The sequence below is a fragment of the Meles meles genome, chromosome 10 (genome assembly GCF_922984935.1).
Source record: "Meles meles chromosome 10, mMelMel3.1 paternal haplotype, whole genome shotgun sequence".
Lineage (NCBI taxonomy): Eukaryota > Metazoa > Chordata > Mammalia > Carnivora > Mustelidae > Meles > Meles meles.
In genome coordinates, this window is record NC_060075.1 from 99,073,214 (window position 1) to 99,093,974 (window position 20,761).

General features: G+C 47.2%; 1 protein-coding gene across 7 annotated transcripts in view; it reads left to right on the top strand.

Moving 5' to 3' along the window:
* Positions 1-19,894, top strand: part of IKZF1 (IKAROS family zinc finger 1) — a 96,478-nt gene extending 76,584 nt beyond the window's left edge. For 4 of the 7 annotated variants that reach the window (XM_046020652.1, XM_046020650.1, XM_046020655.1 and 1 more), the window contains 3 exons: positions 989-1,114; positions 5,434-5,568; positions 15,432-19,894. In XM_046020652.1, the coding sequence (XP_045876608.1) occupies positions 989-1,114; positions 5,434-5,568; positions 15,432-16,138 (968 nt within the window). In that variant the 3' untranslated portion in view covers positions 16,139-19,894. The remainder of the gene's footprint in view (positions 1-988; positions 1,115-5,433; positions 5,569-15,431) is intronic. The other 3 variants (XM_046020653.1, XM_046020656.1, XM_046020654.1) reach the window with 2 other exon arrangements.
* The last annotated feature ends 867 nt before the right edge of the window (positions 19,895-20,761 follow it).

The following is a 20,761-nucleotide window of genomic DNA, read 5'->3' on the forward strand; positions in this document are numbered from 1 at the left end:
AAATCAGAGGAGATTCTGGTCTGAGGATGGAAATTTATATTCCTCATACAAATAAGGATACTTTACCTTTTTTCATCTCTGAAGGTGCTGTGTATTAAAGTCTTTAAGCTTGAGCATGATATGAATTTGCATTAGTCTTCTTTCCCTAAAATACCCCTCAATAATAAAGTTCGGGAAGAACCAAACCCATCGTGTAGAACTGCAATGCTTAATATGGTAGCCACTGGCGTATATGGTACTTAAATTATAAGTTCAATTGACTGAACGTAAACAAAATCAAAACTTCATTCTTTGGTGACTCTAGCCACACTCTGAATGCTCAGTAGTCACGTGGGGCTGGTGACCTCCATATTGAACAGCATAGTTAGTGGCTGTCACATTGGACAGTGCAGACGGTGAACACCTCCATCTTCACAGGAAGTTCTGTTGGACAGGGCTGATCTCAAAACTACGCCATCCGTACGTTTTGGGGGAGATGCAGAGCTTTCTCTAAACTAGAACAAGGAAATACATTTTGGAAATGAATGCTCATTCAATAGTGTATACTTACCCACTGTGGTTTCTTAGAGACCTCAAATTATCCAGTTGAGCATCCCAAAATTTAATCCAATTTGGCTGCATTTGGATCTGGCCCACAGTGGGCTGCTGTCCTCACGTCTCCGTCCCCCCGACCCCACTGCCAGGGCCCGTTTCCTCCAGTTAAAGAAGTGATTGAAGTCCAAGAGAATTGGGTCGCTAGGATGATGGGAAAATCAAGATGAAGCAAGACTCACAGGAGTTCTTGGTTCAATCAAAGAAACCCCAGGGCATTAACATTGTTAAGTTTAGCAAGTTTGACTGAGTCCATAAGGCTTTTAGCTCTCAAGAGTAGAGGGGACCTTTTTTTTTTTTTTTTTGCCTTTTTGATAATAATTGTATTGCATGCATTCCCATTACCCATAAGGCCAACACTTAATTGGGGTCTCGAACTCAATTGTGTTTTCCGCAGTTGGTAAACCTCACAAATGTGGATATTGTGGCCGAAGCTATAAACAGCGCAGCTCTTTAGAGGAACATAAGGAGCGTTGCCACAACTACTTGCAAAGCATGGGTCTTCCAGGCACCCTGTACCCAGGTAAGCTGGCTCTCCCTCCCCAGCTCGCGGTGAAGAGGGGCCCCGGGCACAGAGCTCCCGGTGTGCGTGCCGCCACCACCAGGACAGACGGACTCTTTGGGCCACTGACACGGCGTGGTCTCACCCAGAGCTCACTGTGCTTCCCGACTTTCGAAGCCCCCATCTCACCAGAGAGAGCCTGACTTTGAGCCCCTCCCTCTTGGAAGCTGGGGAAGCATCTAAAATAATAGTGACCCCCGAAACTTTGGGGTTTTTTTCCTTGGATTTGATGATTTTTTTTTAAACTTTGGAGTATCGGTTACTTCTTTGTCCTTAGTAATCAAAATAAGATATGAAGTCTTGTTCAAAAAACTATTTTTTTCATGAGGTTGATGGAATAAAAGCTTTCAGGCTGGGTTTTCAGTCATCGCCTGCCTGGAACTTGTGAGCTCCTTGGAAAACCCTGACAGTCCAGAGGATTGCGGCTGGCAGAGGCTTCGAGGAAAGGCTGCTTTCTTCTTATGAGCCTTGATGCTTGCGGCATCCCATCAGGAGATAGCATTTGACTCTGATCTTAGATAATGTAAAGTGAGGGATAGGAACAGATGGCTGAATTTACAGGAGGCTGCATTTACTCAGAGGGACGGCGGTGGTATAAAAGGCACCCTGTCTAACTTTTTAAGACATAAGAAATTTATGAATAGATTAACTGAAGCTAACCTCTTTCAAAACACCGTTTTCTCGGCTCCGCCAAGGGAAGGATCATCATTGGACTCAGGAGCATAAGTTAAATTAAGAGTTGAAAATTTTGTAAAAACTCCGTAAGCTCCCTGACTTGAGTGAATGGCTCATAAAGGAAACTGACCAGGGAACACACAGATCACTTGTATCATTTTAAATTTTATGTGGCCACTTACTGGATTTTTCTTAGGGTGAAATACACGTAGCACATACACATAGGGTCCTAACCATTTTTGAGTGTATGGTTGAGAGGGACCGAGTAAGCACAAGAACACTCAGATTAAGGACCAGTGAGAGCAGGAGAGACAAACAGTTCTAAGTTCTAAGAATCAAATATATTTGGCACCAGGGCTGTGTGTTACATGGCCAGAGCTCTGTGGTTCCTAGGCTGCCTTCCCCACCCATCAACTGTGGATCTGGGGGCTGACCATTGATCTTTCTGGGTCTTACTCTTCTTGCCTGTAAAATGGGGAGATCCCATTAAATTCTCCGTTAGCCTTCTTCAAAGTCTGAGGTCTGTTTCTAGAATGAAAGGGTATCAAGGGTTACTAGAAGAGAGGAAATTAGGCAGTAAAACAGTAATGATAATGTAATAGTCATCAATTTGTGGCCAAATGCCAAGTGGTATCCAAAGGATGAGAGGATGATGATGATCCTTCAGAATAAAATCTGAACATTCAGACATTGCGTTTTCCTGCCACAAGTAGACTAACGGATCCTGGAAGTAAGTGCCACAGCGCCCCACTTTACCGAGAAGGAGGGACGTCGGAGGAAGGATATAAGCTCGAAAGGTCAAGCGTACGACCAGTAGGATTATTTTTTTTATGGATTTTGTGTATATCCTTCATATAAATCAAGGGGTGCTTTTATGTCTCCCCATTAATGAAAAACACACATTTCCAATGTTGAGAATTTGCATATAAAAGTGGTAATAACCTATTTGAAATATGTTTCCAAAATGGACTGACCCATATTTCAATAAGCCATTTATCTACCCAAGATATTCGCTGCCATTTCTTACTTACCATACCGAGCCCTCTAGCACAGTGATCTAAATTTCCCCTAAAACTGTACACTTGGAATTTCGAAGACAAAATGAGCAAGAGACACAGACCGCGCACATTGGCTTTCTCCGCCATCTTATTACTGAAGGATCATTCTAGGACGTCAGCCCGGGCTGATCCAGGGGAGGGCAGGCTTTGTGTCCCTGAGACCTGAGGTCGAGTTGCATCTCCGAATCCATTTGTGAATGTAACCCTGGGCTCTCAAGTAGGAGTGGTAATTCCTCCCTGGCCAACCTCGCAGAAAGGCTCTGGGCGAAAGAGGAGACAGCAGGGAGGGTAGACACGCATCACGCACTCACATGAACATACAAATGTCAGGCACCGAAGCCTTGACACCTGGCAGATGTCCTCGGTTGGCTGTCTGGGTCGGTGAGCATATTATGTCAGCGACACATGTATTACCCCCTCGCCAGCCAGGATCACTTCTATCTTGAAATGCTAATTTGTTCCCTTCGGTGATCAGATCGCTGGGAATACCACAACGGTTTGTCCTTCTGCTCCTGTGCTTGGGAGATGAAGAAGGCTTCCTGTGTGCGGTGAAGGCACTCGGGGTGTGGAGGGAATCCATAAAAGCACATCAGGGCCAGTCCTACAAGCTGACATCTGGGATTCAGAGGGCAGGCAGTGGGTGGCTGGGGTGTGGACAGGGATGGAGTGGGTGGTCCTTGCTCACTTAGCTGTGCTGTGCCAGGTCTGGCTGAACCTGTGTCTTCTCACGCCCCGTCCCTTCCACGGTGCCCGGGACCAGCCCTCTCAGTGCTCAGAGGGACACCCAGAGAGCCTCTCCCCGCCTCAGTCCTCTTACGTTGGGGCCGTTCTTTGGGATTTGGTAAAAACAAAGCCTGTCTTAGCTAGGATGTGGGAACGTTTAATTTTTCTGACGACAACTTTACCTAATTAAAGGCTTATTGGTCCTCTATTGTAATTCCCTTTATGGAAAAAAAAATGAGTTTCTTTTGAGCGTTTGGAAGATGGTCCATCAGGTGCACAAATCATGTTACTGCTCTCATGAAACACAGGGTAGGCCCCGATCTGTGATCTTTGGACTGTTTTGTCCCTCACTGTGGTGACGCTGAGCGTCTCTACTCGCAGGAGGCCCGGTGGCTGGGTGGGGATGTAAGTGCTGCAGGTGCCCCGGGGTGCAGGGGGGCGCTTAGCGGAGAAGGAGGAACATGTGAGGACGCCTATGAGCTCCATAGGTCACACGTACCTCTCTGGAATTGTGCCACGTGGGTTTGGTGTGTAGCCTTCATCTACATCGGGTGTAGACGATTATGTTTGTCCACTGAATAGCAAACACGCATTTCCAATGTTAAAAAATGTCCTCTACCAGCAATAATAACCAATTTGAAATATATGTTTCCAAAGTGGCCTTCCTAAAGCCATCTGAAGACCGGAAACACTTAGAGATCATCTTGGCAGGCAATGCCTGGGACGTAATGAGCTACCTCACCATGCTGGAAGCAAATGTGGGAGGGACGAGGGGGAGGACCAGACAGGGCAGGCTCGTGTCTTCCCGAATCCAGGCCTGGTTTTCACGTAAAATGTGTCTGTCAGTCGTAGGGGAGTATCGTGAGGGTGCCTGGAAGAACAGAGGAGAGGACTGGCATTTTCTAAAAGGAGGAGTCATGTCTGGTGCCTTGTTCACATGCAGCCAGTTCTGACTTAGAATAGGAGCACACCTGCGCTGAATCAGCGTGTTGTAGCCGAGCAAGGAGGGTGGGGAGGCAAACGGCCCTGGGATCGAGGTGGAGGCTTCAGAAACGGTGCTGGAAAGACTGAGTGGCTCTTGGGCATAGAACTGACACTTTCCGCTCCTCATCCATTAGGATAAATTGCAGGCACGAGAAAGAGTTCTACACCAGACACCCAGCCCAGAGTCTGGGATGCGGACGGACTCTGCAGGACACAGCGTTGTCTCTTCAGTCACGGGAAGAAGGATGGCGTAGGGAAATAAAGACAGGCTGGACATGCTCCCCATGGCAGCACTTACCGCGGCATCTAGGTGTTCTGCAGTTAGAGAGCACTGACCTTCTGAGTTTGCTGCGTGTTCGGGGGTCGGGGGCTCTGGCTTCTCCCTTGTGTTGCCGGGATTCGCTGTAGTACTCCTGCCTCTCACTTTGTGGTGCCAGCCGATGGCGTCGGACGGCGATCATTTCCAGCTCGGACGGGTCTGTGACTCTCAGCAGGCTGATGTCAGGACGGACTGAGGAAGTAGGTTTGGGAGCCCTTGAAAAGTTAAGAGGACTTGTCAGAGGGACACAAGGGCTTCACCACATCCAGCCTCTGGTGACAGGGGTGGTGCTCGTTCCCTTTGGTCGTGGGAGATAATGTGCCGTCCCCAGGTGTCATTAGCAGGTGGCTGTGGGCAGCCTCTGTCTGCCGGGAGAGTTGCCGGGGAGATTAGGAGTAATCCCTGAGAAGGGCCCGGTTCTCGTCGGCACGTGACAAATGTCAGATTCAACGCTGGATGCGACCCAGTCCTCTCACCGTAAGCGTTTCTAAACTGGCCTCTCTCACTGTCTTTGACTTTAGTCATTAAAGAAGAAGCTAATCACAGTGAGAACGCAGAAGATCTCTGCAAGATAGGATCAGAGAGATCCCTCGTGCTGGACAGACTAGCAAGTAACGTCGCCAAACGTAAGAGCTCTATGCCTCAGAAATTTGTTGGTAAGAGTCAAACGTTTGCTGTCTCTTAAAAAACAACGGTGTGGGTGTTTTAGACTCAGCTGGTCCTCAGTTGAGAGTAGCAGAGAGAAAAAGAACCCCTTTAAAAAAAAATCAGTAGGCTTTACATTTCTTAAGTATTTCGGATTTTTTTCTAATAGACTTCTTACGCAGAAGAAGTCTTCTCCGGCCAGTTTTTCCTCGGTATGGTCTACAGCATCCCGGGCACCCAGGAGATCTGCCTGTGGATGCACTTCCGGGGGTGGCCGGGTCAGTGCCCTTGGGGCCAAGAATGTTGGCCTGGCATGCCGGGGGCTCCCCGCACAGCACTCACCTGCTGCCTGAGCAGCCCCACTGAGCCACAGAGGCTCAGAAGTTCATAATACCCCCTGCGTGGGCTACCTTGGATAGCAGAGCAACTGGCCAATGAGAAGGCCCAGGGAGGAGGGGGCACAGGCACGATGGCTGTGCTCACCGTGGGATCTCTGCCCATGCCAGATGTTTTGAGGGACAAAGGGAGGAACAAGGTGGCCCTTTCCTCCAGGAGCTCGCTGTCCAGTGTAGACAGTAGACAGAGGCACCAGCAGCCCTCATCAGGCCACGCACTGTAAATGCAGAAGGTGTGGGGTTAGCTCGGTGTAAGAGTGGAAATGACCTCGGCGTGGGGCCCCACTGAGGGTGTCAGCACGCAGCCACGTGTTAATGCTGTCACCTGGGTGACATTACTTGACCTCTCTAAGCCTTGATTCCATTCTTCATGTACCTCACGTGGCTTTGTGAACATGAGTTAATAGCAAGGCTGTGAGAACATTCAGAAACCCTCAGTGTAAAGGGCAGCTGTTGTCAGTAGGATAATGTGAAAAGAGAATGCTAGAGGAAAGGTCAAGCGCATGAAAAAGGACCATGGGGGAGGGTCATTATCGGGAAAGCGGACCTTGGGGGAGGGTCATGGTCAGGAGAGAGGACCATGCGGGAAGGTCATGGTCAGGAAAGAGGACCATGGAGGGGTGTGGGTCATGGTCAAGAAAGAGGACCATGGGGGAAGGTCATGGTCAGGAAAGAGGACCGTGGGGGTTGGCTGTCATGGTCAGGAGAGAGAACCGTGACGGAGGGTGATTGTCAGGAAAGAGGACCCTGGAGGAGGGTCACATGCAGGAAGGAGGACTATGGGGGAGGGTCATTTCAGGAAAGACGATGATTAGTTAAATTTCATGAAGCTGATAGTGACCTTGATAGGGAACTAGGATTTTAGCACATTATTAATAGGGGAAGACAGGGACAGGATTCTAAACAGACATGAAAGTACAGGGACGTGGTGACACCAGTTGTATTGGCTGGAGCGAGGGTGGGTCATGTGGGACCTGACTGAGGAGGAGGGTGTGTCCAAGATAATTCATATGTCTTCAGGGAAGCAAGAAAATTAAGTCCCAGTAAGCTCTGGCCACAGAATCAGTGTCCTTTGAATGCTGAGGTGGGAAATGTCTCCTTAACTCAGGTGGCAGGAAAAAGCATTGGTATACTTTTAATGGGAACCACATCTTAGAAAACAAGACCACACGTGCCATAAGGTGACTGGAAAAGGGGAGTCAGTGGTGGCAGGGAAGGAGGAGGAAAGAGAGCAGAGGAGTTTGGTGACAGGCGTTGGGGGTCAGGGCAGGGACGGAGGGGTGGAAGCCGTGAGTCACTGCAGTTCTAGTAGAGGAGGGTGCCATTTACAGAAATGATAAAGCCACTTTCTGGTAAAAGACAGAGTTCTGGTTTTGATCTGCTCATCTTCAAGGGATTTCTGAGGTTGAGGCCACATGGGAGCATGGGAAACGTGTGTTGGGAGAGGATGGGTCTATAATGGGGTTAATGCGGCGTGGGGGTCCAGAGGACAGGTGGGACAGCAGGAAGCAGGGAGGACAGAGGAGAGACCACGTTCTTGGGGCTCCAGCCTCCCTTTTGCACTGAAGCCCCCGTTTGGATCAGATTTTAGAGGCTTGTTACAGGTTGGGGGTGGGAGAGTTGGGGAAGAGAAGGATCCAGTTTAAAAAATTTCTGCAAGCCACTGACTGGAGACACCATGTGGGGCGTCACCCACATAAATATGCAGGCTGAGACTGTGGGAATGAGGGAGACCTTGCATTTTCTGAGCAGAGAAGAAGCAAGGTCCTGAGCACAGAACAGGCTGTTGTGCTGGGATGTCAAGTCGCCCTGGTCTGGGTGAGAACTCGGCAAGAACTCACAGGTGCTGAGCAGTGGGCAGGGCGCAGTGCACAGTGGGCGGGGCGCAGTGGTCAGTGGGCAGCAGGTGAGGCAGAGGGCCCGGTAACCAGGAGAGGAGATGGAGCAAAGACCCAATGCATCCGAGGGTTGTTAGTGGTCACTGACTTTGAGAAGCTGGGCATGATTTCTCTCTCATGTTGGGAAATTGGACAAGTCCTGCTGAGGATTTTATCAATGAATCTTTGCAACTCATATTAGCTTTTGGAGGCTTCCAGCCAAATGAGACTACCTGTGAACTTCTCCTGTAGCCACCTGAGAGGAGGCCGCAAGTTAGGTATTATCTTCAGACTCAGATGCTTCTGTGTTAAAACAAACAACAACAACAACAACAAAACAAAAATTCTAATCAAACCAAGCCAAGGTTAGCAAGAAATCCTCGGGGGAGAGGGGAACCCAGGAGAGGTGTGATGGGAACAGTGGGACAAAGAGAGTAGCATGGAGATTGGAACAAAGGGCTCAGGAATGGCTGCATATTCTGTGAAGTGTTTCCCCAAGAATTTGGTGATTGATAAGTTATTTATAAAATAATACCTCTTTCTACACCCAAATGCCTAGCTTGTCCTCACTTCATTGTGATGGGATTTCAGTCAACCACTTCTGACTTGTCACAGCTTCTCCATCACTAAAATAAAAAGAAAAGAAAAGAAGGGAGGGTGGGAGGGGGAGAGAGAGTGAGAAAGAAAGGAGGGAAGAAAGGAAGGAAGGAGGGAAGGAAGGATGGAAGGGAAGGAAGGAGGGAGGGAAAGAAAAGAAAAGAAGGATCTCTTAGGGTCCTTCTTAACTTCTAGATACTGATTTTATCCTTTAAATAAATTTAGAAAGTGTGTAGGAATGTACCTGTTTTCATACATGATCATACACACGGGCCAGGGGTGGTGCTCTTGAAAGGCTCCAAGTCTGCATTCAAGAGACCTGAGTTCAGGTCCAGCTCCAGCTATGACTGGCTGGTGACCCTGAGCATGTCACTGGACTCAGTGTCCCCATCTGTGAAATGGGTGTGATGCCTCCTGCCTTGCATCCTTCCTAGTGTTATTCTGAAGATCAAAAGGGACAATGGGTGTAGCACTGCTCTCAGCTCAAGAAAGCACTTAAAAAATGTAAGGTGACATTATTTTCCTGTGGTACATTGCTCAGAATGGTCTATAATTTTGTTTAATCGATACGTGATCTATGATTAAAATTTTTACCTTGTGCGTGGATGTAAATATAAGTAGGTATTGATTCTGCTGGCAACATTCCTCACCAATTGTGTCATCAAAAATCTCATCCTCTGAGATCATCGGATCAATGAAGCCCATCACAAAGGGGACAATAATGTTACATAACAATGCTACTCATTGTTCTTAGTCCGCTGGGTGATTACTGGGAGAAAGTGTTGTTTCTGGTTGTTATTAGAGAGGAGGGGAGGGGCAGAGGGAGAGGGGGAGAGAGAATCTCAAGCAGATTCCATGATGAACACAGAGCCCAACGTGGGGCTCGACCTCACGACCCTAAGACCATGACCTGCACTGAAATTAAGAGTTGGGTGCTTAACTGACCGAGCCACCCAAGCACCCTGAGAAAACTTTTTAAATACAGAAGAGGAAATAGGGGAGAATAACAATGATCAATATTCCTGCTATCCATTATAATTATCTTGGTATAGTTTCTTTCTTTCTTTTTTTTTTCTGAGATGAAAAACACAACCCTGTTGCATTATTAAAATGACACATGGTGAATATAGGAATTTTAATAGAAAGATGAATGTTTTTAGAATCACCCCCAAACCCTGACATCCAGAAATTGCCAGTATTAAGAGTAACTGAGCATTATTATAAATATCTTTCTATCCATATATATGTATGTGAGGGGCTAGATGATGAACAGGTGGATTGATAGATAGGTGTGAAGTAAATGTAAAGATTCTATTGTATTACAGATGCTCTTTCAAAATGAAAGTATCACTTCTGTAGCTGTCTTGAATTTAAGAAGTAAACAAAAAACAAATAAAACTGGAGGCATGGCTGATCTTCAAATAAATATTTTCTCACAAAAGATATTATTTTAAAGGATTTTTTCAAGATTAGAAAAACAACCAGAGGGTTATGAAGGGGTGGCAGGGGGGTGGGGGGGGTGGGAGGTTGAGGAACCAGGTGGTGGGTAATAGGGAGGGCACGTACTGCATGGAGCACTGGGTGTGATGCCAAAACAATGAACACTGTTATGCTGTAAATAAACAAATAAAAATTAAAAAAAAAACCCAAAAAAAAAAGATTAGAAAGATATACTACTTTATTTAAAATGTGAAGACCGGGGCGCCTGGGTGGCTCAGTGGGTTAAAGCCTCTGTCTTTGGCTCAGGTCATGATCCCAGGGTCCTGGGATCGAGCCCCACATGGGGCTTTCTGCTCTGCAGGGAGCCTGCTTTCTCCTCTCTCTCTGCCTGCCTCTCTGCCTAGTTGTGATTTCTCTCTGTCAAATAAACAAAATATTAAAAAAAAAAAAAGACAGGAACAATAATGAAACTTACTTTAGAGGGTTACAAAAAAAAAATGTGAAGACCTTCAAATCAGTGTTTTAATCCATTTGTTTCATTTAAGCAGTATGTACTGACCTGTAGCTTTGGGAAATAAGGACATAATTTTATTCCCCTGTGTTCAGTTACATTATTTTTACATGGTCCTGCTTCCTATTATTCACATTCTGTTCCATAATCCTAATTCTCCTGGAAGTCTAGCTACTTAGTGTTAATTCTATATTTAAATAGATTCAAGGCTTAGACTCAGTCCTTTTACTGCCATTTCTATTTATTTTGATTAATCTCATAACTGATTGGATTTAACATGAAAGGGTTTATAAGGAGGCCCGGGTGGCTCAGTCAGTTAAGCATTGACCTTTGGCCCAGGTCATGATCTCAGGGTCCTGGGATCGAGCCCCATGTTGGACTCTGCACTCAGTGGGGAGTCTTCTCCTCCCTCCAGCACTCCCCCTGCTTGTGCGCTCTCATTCACTCTGACAAATAAATTTTAAAAATCTTAAAAAATAAAAAAGAAAATGAAGGTGCTATAGGTGTTCTATTTCCACGGTTGTTTTGTGTTCAAGGTTGTCTACCTGCTGCCGTTCTATCTTGACAAGAGTGTGTGGTACCATGACGGCATTGCTTTTTGAATGTGGCTGTGCAGATCTCTAAGGCCAATCTGTTATTTTTTTCTGAAAGGTGATTTCCATTTTCTTTCTGAATGCTTGAAGAGTTCTTTCTTTAACCTTAGAGTTAAATAGCCTCACTAGAATGTGTTTTGGTATTTTGTATTCTGAATAAAAATTTCCTGCCATTTTAATCTGGAGAATCCCTTTTTCTCTCTCTATTTCTGAGAAATTCTTTTCCTTATAGAGAATTTTTTGTTCCATCTGTTGTAATCTCTGTCAGGGATACCAGTTGTCCTGTGTTGGATAATTTGTCTTCCATATCTGTTAGCATTTCCTTAAGGTTGTTTTTATTGTTTTGTTTTTTCACATTCATTCACACTTATTATCTTGTGTTTTTCCTCTATGTCAATCATTCCACTTTTAGTAACTTCTGTTCTGTTACTCACTGTTTTTAAATCTATGGATTCATTCTTAATAAAACTTTTGGGGACCTCATTATGTTTCCCGAGATCTGACATCTCCTTTTTTCATCTCATTCTGTTGTTTTAGCATGCCCTCTTTCAGTACTTGTTTTTATGGGGTCCATGTCACAAAGTAATTATGAGATACCTCTCTTCCTTGCGTTAAGCTTTTTTCCTAGGATGGGCTTATTGGTCTATTTTACTTCCTTTCCTTCCTTGTATTGCTAGAAAATATTTTCACTGTAACCATGGCATTTCTTTTCATCTTGCTATTCTGCTTGGGCTGATATAACCTGATTGACATTTCGACACTCTTCCCACTGTATGTGAGGCTTTTTTTTTTCTTTTCCTGTGAGAGCTATCGAATTTTCTAAATCCTAAAAGAATGCCAAGGATGGGGTGGAAGGGGGAGTTCAGGTGAGGCAAAGTGCAATCTTTGTTAAAAGACTTTCTCTCTGCTCTCTCTCTCCCTCATTCTGAGATTTGGTTAAATGTCCTGAACTGGTTTTCATTGCACTTGGCTAGAGAGTGGTTCCCAGCCCCACAAGGGGACATGAGAAGCTTCGGGCCATTTCTCCTCATAGAGGACATATCTCCTATCAAGAGAGCCAATTTCATTGCTCACCTGTCCTGTCCCACCTGGTTCTTGCTAGCAAGAGGTTTTTCACTGTTTTTTTGGTCAGAAGTGGAAGAAGATGTTTATTTGAATTGATTCTCTGCAAATATGAAGAGATTAGGGAGAATGCTGAGGATTTTGTTGACTCATAGTTAAGGTTTTTGGAAGTCAGACTTGCAGCCACATTTTACCATATGTCTCAGGACAGAATTGCCTTTCCTTGGTCCTTGATTTTTTTTTAAACTATTTCATTAGAACACATTCTCTTATTTATTTGATTGCCAAAGTGAACTGTGTGGGTTTTTATTTTTCTCACTTTGTGGAGTATTGGGGAAGAGAAATTCGGTGGGTTTCAATATGCCACAGTAATCTGCAATATATGGATTTTTTTCTCCATTTGTTGTTGAGACCAACAACAAAGTTTTAAAAACAATGGATTTTAATGGTTACTTGGGAAACCAGGGAATCAAGACTTTGAGGAGAAGCAGGATGACTAGGTGGGAAACCACCATTTTGGTGGGGCTATAAACACTTTGATACGTACCTAAATCAACCTCAAAGTCTGTGCCTCATCTTGTCCTTACCAGGGTCCCTACAAACTGTCTGTTCTGGGGTTAGAGCGACAAGATACCACCTCAACACCAGCACGAGGAGAACTCTGTGGTGTTAGTAATGCTATCGAATTACTTCTTTGAACTCTTAATGGAGAGAAACACCACCCCTGCCATCCACCTCGTGGAGAGATTCCATCCATTCTGTTCCATTTCTGCAGCGGTGTGACTGGCCAGCAGCAAGTTTTCCTCTCTGTAATCTGAGGATCACACTGTTCCACTATCAGGGCATGTGCCCCTCCTGACCACCAGTAGATTAGAATGAATGCAGGCTGAGCCGTTTCATGATAAATCTCCTCTGCAAGCAAGAAATGAGACCAAAAGATACTTTGTAGCATGGTGGGGCCAAACCCTGGACAATTATCAGTGGTCAGAAACATTTTTCTAAACGGGTTAGTTTGTAAGTTTTGAACTACCAGAGAGTTTATTCCCCTGCTGCTAAGAGCTAGTGAGAGACCTTGACGTCAGGCGTCCGTGTGGGCAGCGTGGGGACCCTCCAGTGCCACACCCTCACCAGAGGTCATCACCTGAAGTCTTGGGAGAGTCTCTAAGTTCACTTACTTTTGCATCTCTCAACGTGTTCTTCTGCCTGTTACCCCGAGGGGCACTTCCCTCAGATCCTTCAGGAGCTCCCCATTTTCCCCTGGACAGAAGCTTCCTCTCAGTCTAGTCCCATCATCTGACTGTATGCCATTTCCACCTGGCCCTGCACCCAGGCTCTGGCCCCACCATCTTTACTCTGTCCCTCCGAAGCTCCAGGCTCCTTCTGCCCTTGCTTTCCCCTTGCTCCTTTCAGTGTGGGACACAAGCCCTACTCACCTGGCTGACTCTTCCTAGGTCAGAAGCCAGTGTGACACAAGCCTTCTGTTTTCTTCATCGAACTTCACACCCTGGGGCATGCTGTTTGTGCAGCTCTGTCTTAATATCTGAGTCCCCTGTTAGCTGTGTGCCGCTAGGGATGGGGACACTTTTTACTAGCTCACCTGTCTGTCTCTCCTCTCTGGTCCAGGAGATACTCAGTGCTCAATGAAGATGTGTCAGAGGAAGAAAAGAAACAGAGTAAGGGGTAAAATGTAAACAATTCATGAGTGCCTCAGGGGCTTTGTTGTTTCATAAACCAGTCCTGAAAGGAAAGCAAACCAGTAGTCCTGAGTAAAGTGCAAACAGGGAATTTGCTAATTAAGCCCTGGTTTCATACTGAACCTATAACCAATATTCCAAGAAAGTGAATCTTTTTTTTTAAGATTTTATTTATTTTTTTGACAGAGAGAAAGACAGTGAGAGAAGGAACACAAGCAGGGGGAGTGGGAGAGGGAGAAGCAGGCTTCCCAGTGAGTAGGACCTGGGATCATGATCTGAGCCGAAGGTAGATGCTTAATGACTGAGCCACCCAGGCACCCCAAGAAGGTGCATCTTGATGAAAATATTTACTCAGCAGCCAGAGCTGGTCTCAGGGCTCACCATTCCCAGGCAGCAAGCTTGCCCACAGCTGCAAACCCTGCTGCCAGACCAGAAGTTTCTTGAGGTGAAGCTCACATGCTAAGAGTCCTCGGCAGTGGTCCCTCGAGCACTGTTCATGCCTGGTAGTTTCTGGAAAGATCAGATGAATGGCACCTTCTACCCTGAGCTTCCTTGGTTTGCCCCCAGCCTCCCCACACGTACCTCTGTGGCACGTGGCTCTGGTGCTGCCAGTGATGGAAAGATCAGGGGAGCGGGAAGTGGGGAGGGTGTGGGCAGTGGACCCTGAGCATCTTTTTACTCTCAGAGCCCAAACTCAGCTTTCAGTAAACTTTAATGTCAATCATATCTTTTGACTAAATTTTATTCTGAGTATTAAAGTTCTGAATTTAAAATTCTTTTTTTTAAGATTTTATTTATTTATTTGACAGAGAGAGATCACAAGTAGGCAGAGAGGCAGGTAGAGAGAGAGGACGAAGCAGGCTCCCCACTGAGCAGAGAGCCCGACGCAGGGCTCCATCCCAGGACCCTGAGATCATGACCTGAGCCGAAGGCAGAGGCTTAACCCAGGCGCCCCTGAATTTAAAATTCTATCATGTAATACTATTTTTTTTTATCTATCTATCTATCTATTTATTTATTTGGGACGGGGAGATTCCAAGCAGGGATGGGGTGGGCAGAGGAAAAGAGAGAGAGAATCCCAAGCAGGCTCCACATCCACTGCAGAGCCCAACGTGGGACTCCGTCCCACAATCCTGGGCTTGTGACCTGAGCAGAAATCAAGAGTCAGACGCTTAACGAACTCATCACCCAGGTGCCCCCATCTAGTACTGTTTTAAATAACTACATCACATTCTATCATGAATAATTATACACTAATGTACTTTGATTAAATTTACGAGATTCACTAGTTACAGCAAATCACTTGGGACACTCTATTGAAAATACATCACTTAAATATTAATCTTAAATGTAGTAACGTCCGGTTATACCCTCCAGAGGAAGAGACGCGGGGAGTGGGTGAGCATTTGGTTGGAAGGTGTGCTGTTTATAATGACCCACGTTCACTCTGGTTCAGAGAGTCAGTTGTCCGGTCAGTTCTGTTTAAGTGTAGACCCCGGGCAGGTCCCTCTGCTGGGTGACCACAGGCAGGGATATCGCCACCTTCTCCATCTGGGAGGTGATTGTGTGGCTTGTCCTCTGCGGGAGGACTGGGACGCCCTGAGGTAGGGTGTCCCCCGCCCATCCCCCACCCGTGTCGATTTCAGCTTTCGCTGTCATGTACAGAGCTAATCTGGCCTCACTGACTGTCACCTGCCTCCCACAGGGGACAAGTGCCTGTCGGACATGCCCTATGACAGCAGCGCCAGCTACGAGAAAGAGAATGAGATGATGCAGACCCACGTGATGGACCAAGCCATCAACAACGCCATCAGCTACCTGGGGGCGGAGTCCCTGCGCCCGCTGGTGCAGACGCCCCCTGGCAGCTCGGAGGTGGTGCCGGTCATGAACCCCATGTACCAGCTCCACAAGCCCCACGCGGAGGGCCCCCCGCGGTCCAACCACTCGGCCCAGGACAGCGCCGTGGAGAACCTGCTGCTGCTCTCCAAGGCCAAGTCGGTGTCCTCCGAGCGGGAGGCATCCCCGAGCAACAGCTGCCAAGACTCGACAGACACGGAGAGCAATAACGAGGAGCAGCGAGGCCTCATCTACCTGACCAACCACATCAACCCGCACGCCCGCAACGGCCTGTCCATCAAGGAGGAGCACCCGGCCTACGACGTGCTGCGGGCGGCCTCCGAGAGCTCCCAGGACGCCTTCCGCGTGATCGGCACGAGTGGGGAGCCCATGAAGGTGTACAAGTGCGAACCCTGCCGGGTGCTCTTCCTGGACCACGTCATGTACACCATCCACATGGGCTGCCACGGCTTCCGCGACCCTTTCGAGTGCAACATGTGCGGCTACCACAGCCAGGACCGGTACGAGTTCTCGTCCCACATCACGCGGGGCGAGCACCGCTTCCACATGAGCTAAGCCCCGCCGAGAGAGGCACGCGGGGCGCAGGCCCTCCCCTCCTGCCAGCAGCCCGGACTGGACCGGAACCTTGTGCTTTGATTTCTAGGTGGTTTTTCGTTTCGTTTAGTATTTTTTTTTTAAAGTCGGTTGGTTGGCTGGGGTTTGATTTCCTTTGGAAGCGAGATTTTTATTGTTGGAGACAAGGTTACATATGGACCCACCCACCCCCGGCCCCCAAACTGCTATGTTACTAGATGTGCTCATAGACTATTAGCCGAAACCCCCCTCCCTGCTTCCTAGAATTCCCCTCCTCCAAAGAGTTGCTCATTTTTAGAGAATGTTTGGTAAAAATAGGTCAGGGCCTGGGAAGGAATGAGCTGTGTTGAGCATCCCCTGCACCCCATGTGGCTGCCGAGGCCCCAGATGCAGTGAGCACAGCCCTTGGTCCTCAGCCTGTCAGGTGCTCCCCCGCTACCCCGACACAGCAGGGCCAAGAAACCCAAGCTGAGCGTCTGACCGTGTGTGCATCTAGGTCTAGAAGCCTGCAGTTTGTAAAAGATGTGATTGTAAGTCACAGCCTGAACAGAAAGTACATTGTTGGAGCAATGCTGGACTCCCCAGGCAAAGGGCACTAGGAGGGGTCGGAGGACCTGGTGGTCTCCGTCTCAGTTTCCAAACTGCTGTAGCATTGCTCAGCCTTCTCCGGCTTTCCGGCAGGTGGAAGGAACCCCAACTCCACACTCCCGGAGGTACATCTGGAGATCTCCGCCCTCTGCCTTCTCACATCTGTGCCTCTCATACCCAGAGTCCGACACCGCAGTTTCAACATCCATCCTGAAGTGCTGACCTTAATTCCTTTGAACCTCTCAAGTGGTAACATTCCTCAGAAACCAAGGCTTTATTCCAAATTCCACACTCCTTCCTTCCCTGGCTGATTCCACCAACAGCCAGAAGTCTGTTTCTCCTCCAAGGCCCAACCTAGACCCCATTTCAACAATGTCACTGGTTTGTTTGTTGGTATATTTCTTTCCCTGCCCTCACGCTATATTATTCTTGTCCTAAAATCCATAAAAGAAGCATGCAATATGATCAGTCACTTTCAGAGCAAGGAACTGTGACAAGCAAAGCCCAGGAGATGTGGCTAACATGCTGAACCTACTTGTTAGAAACTAAACTTTGCAACAGTCTGAAACTCCCCTGTAAGGACAGAGCAGCCCCTATGTGCCCACCCATAAATAGGACCATCTTTTATCACCCAGGGCTTGAAAGGTGCAGAGCGACCAGGAAACCAACGAACGAGGTCTGACGGGAAAGAGGCAGGTTGTTCTGGAATTAGAACCTTCCTGACCCATGTTGCCAGGAGCCCCGCTGAGGTGTTTGGCGATTCCAGTCCCCACTGGAAGGGGTAGCCCTCAAGGTTAATCCTATCATTAAAGATAATTACCCCAACCACCTAGGCAAGTAAGAGCATACAATTTCCGATGTTCACATGTCTTTGCCAAAACTGAACCAAGGTGAATGTGAAAAAAAAAAAAAAAGAATTGTCTATAAGCACCCCTGCATGTAATCTAAATCTGGGTTTCTTAGTCACAGTGCCCTTGACATTTGGGGATGGATCATTGTTTGGGATGGGGGAACCCCCTGTGCCTTGCACAATATTTAGCATCAATCCAGGTCACTACCCAACAGATACCAGTAGCAATCAAAATCTCCCCAGATGTTGACGAATGTCCCATGGGCAAGCAAGTCATCCCGAGTTGAGAACCCCTGCTCCACTTAAACCAGTCGAGGGTCTGGGAACCCTTCCCAAGAGCAAGGGTACTAGAAGAATTGTCCCCGCTGGGGGTCTAGCTCCTGACCTGTGTTCCTTAGTACTCACTGCGAATCCTATAAATGAAATAGTCCCTCTCATTCCTCAGAAACAAATCTCATGTGCGTTGGAGTTCTCTTGAAAGGACGGAGCCCACACATGTCATTCTTGAGGTGCGGGTGTCTTTGCTTATGAAACGGTGTGGTGTTTTGAAACGGGAAACAGAGTCACAGGGATTGAGACTCGGGCGCTTGGATGTGCTGAGTCAGGTAGAGACAGACAGGGCTGCTGACGGCTGTGATTCCACGCTCTGTCACAGAGAAAGCTATATTTCATCCATGCGAACATGGTCGAGGTGAGAGACTTCAGAGATTTCCGGTTTCCTGGCAGTTGAACTGCCCTGTTCTGTTCCATCCGTCCCACACAGCCAGTTGGTGGAAAGGAGTTAGTTTTCCCACCATGTGGCTTCAGACAAAGCTTAACCCAGAACTGTAAATAGTGGCCACAGATGTTCTTTCCTAAAATGCTCCCCATCCCCTCCCCCCACCACTGCCTTTTCCAGCCAATGTAACCATCTATTTACACACTTTTTCTTGTGGTTTTATATTGTAACACCATTTTTCTTTGAGATTATTGTGTTTAAGGTAAGGTCCCATAGAATGGCAACAAGTAATTAAATTATGTTACAAGGGTGGTCCTATTCTGTACGAAAGCTGTTGACGTTTTCTCTTCTAGCTGGTTAAAGTAGGGTTTTGCATGACTTCACCTCTTTATGTCCTGTGGTCTGTTCTGTTGTTGGATGGTGTGAGTGTGTGTCTTGGGAACCGCTGTGTCCTGAAGGTTGCCTAGGCTTTATACACCATCTTTAAAATAAACACTGGAGACAGGAGGGTCACTAGTTGTGGGTCGATGTGTCGATTACAGTAAGAAATCACTGCCCTTCCCCTCCCGTCCCCATCACTGAGCTTCCCTCAACAGAAAGCCTGGACACCTTCTCCTCACCCAGGTCCCTTCTGTGACATGGACCTCAGCGCATAGGCTGTCCTATTGGAAGGATCACTAAAAAGATTTGGGGTGTCATTGCTTTGCCACCAAAGGGCATATCCCAGCACCAGTCAAATTCAGAGACCGGCACGTTCCACTTCCAATCGAGAAGTGTCCACAAAAAGAAATCCTAGAATCTTCATTGAGAAAGGAAGCTACTGTTAATGGAGATGTGAGTTTGGGGTTTTTTTTTGTGGGGGGGGTCTTTTTATTTCTGTGAGTTTCTTTTTCTTGATTTGTTTTGATTACCGTATAGCTCTTATAGTGTGGTATTTTTGCCAAAACAGAAACGGAATCAGATGGACTTGCAGAGACAAATCAGAAAGCAAATGTATTTCTCTTTACCTGCACTTTTTGAGTTTCAGCAATAAGGAAGGGTCAACTGTACTTACAATCCAGTCAGCTTTCATTCAGCTCAGAGTGTGTGTATGTGTGTGTGTGTGTGTGTGTGTGTGTACGTATGTGTGTTTAACTTTAAAATGAACCACAGTCAGATCTATTTAAGATGTACAGGACTCAGAAGAAAGAAGCACATCCACACGTGGGTATGGTCGCCTTCACTGTGAACAGATGTAACCAGGTATTAATATGCAATATTGTTTCAAATACTTTCTAATACACTTTTTTACAATGTTCTCTGTGGGTATCCTCAAGGTCCAATTTGCTTGCATCCCGGTGCGGCTTTAGGTCTTCGTCCGCCATTCTGGAAAATACGCGTACAAGATTGTAAATGAGAAAATGCACTTGTATTTCCCATCCGCCTTCTCTGGTGATGTTAAATTATTTCTGTTTAGCTGTGAACAAAGGGTTGCGTACCCCCTGGAGGAATAGAGGATCCTTTTGTACACATTTTGAAAATGCTTCTTCTGTAGTGATAGAACAAATAAATGCAACAAATACTTTGTTCCTTTTCCGTGAAATCCGGGCTGGGAGTCGCCGTCATCTGCTGCAGACTCCCTGGGTTGGGAGCCACGTGACCGTGCGCCTGGGTGGTGTTCCCAACACAGCAGTGAGGCTGCGCGGCGCGCTGACCACCCTCTCTCCGCAGCTGCGCTTGGCCTGGGGGGCGAAGTCTCAGTCTTTGGTTTCAAAATGTGGATCTGAGGCAGGCGGAGGTGGCGCACAATAATCGGTGCGCCCCACGCTCTTCACAGCCCGCTGCATAATACCACGGGAGGCAGGTCTGCGGCTGTGGGTGCGCGGGAGACAGTGGCTGACCACAGTGGCCACATTTCATGACCCTACAAAGCTGCGCTCTTAGACCAGAGCCAGGCGGTGCCAGAAGGCTCGTCTGCCTTTTGGAGAGAGAACCAGATTGGCTCCACACCTAGTGAACAAGATGGGGTAGGCCAGGTCTGCATGGTGCAACATTTGACTGGAACAAGGTGAAACGTTAGTGAAATAAACAGATCGCGCTCTTCCCCGTCAGCACCGGCCAATCAATTCCCATAGGAGACTTTCAAAACCAGCCCCTGACAAGGCAGCGTCTTTTGAGGAAAGGTTCGGCCTCCTCCAGGAAGCTCACTTCTGGAGCATGTTGCTCAGACTGATGTGATGGGTTGCACTAGAAATCGGTTCGACCATGTTACAGCTGCGCCTTGTTATTTCTCAGTGATCACAGATCCGGAGAATCAAGAGTGTCTGCGCTTACTTACAAATAAACCGAGTGCAGTCAAAGGGAGGAAAGTCACTCAAAAGGATGAGTTTGATGGTGAGAGTGACAAACGTGTCTGTGTGCGTCCGTGCAGCTCACATCCTTACCAAGCTTAGTAAATGAAACTGAAGGA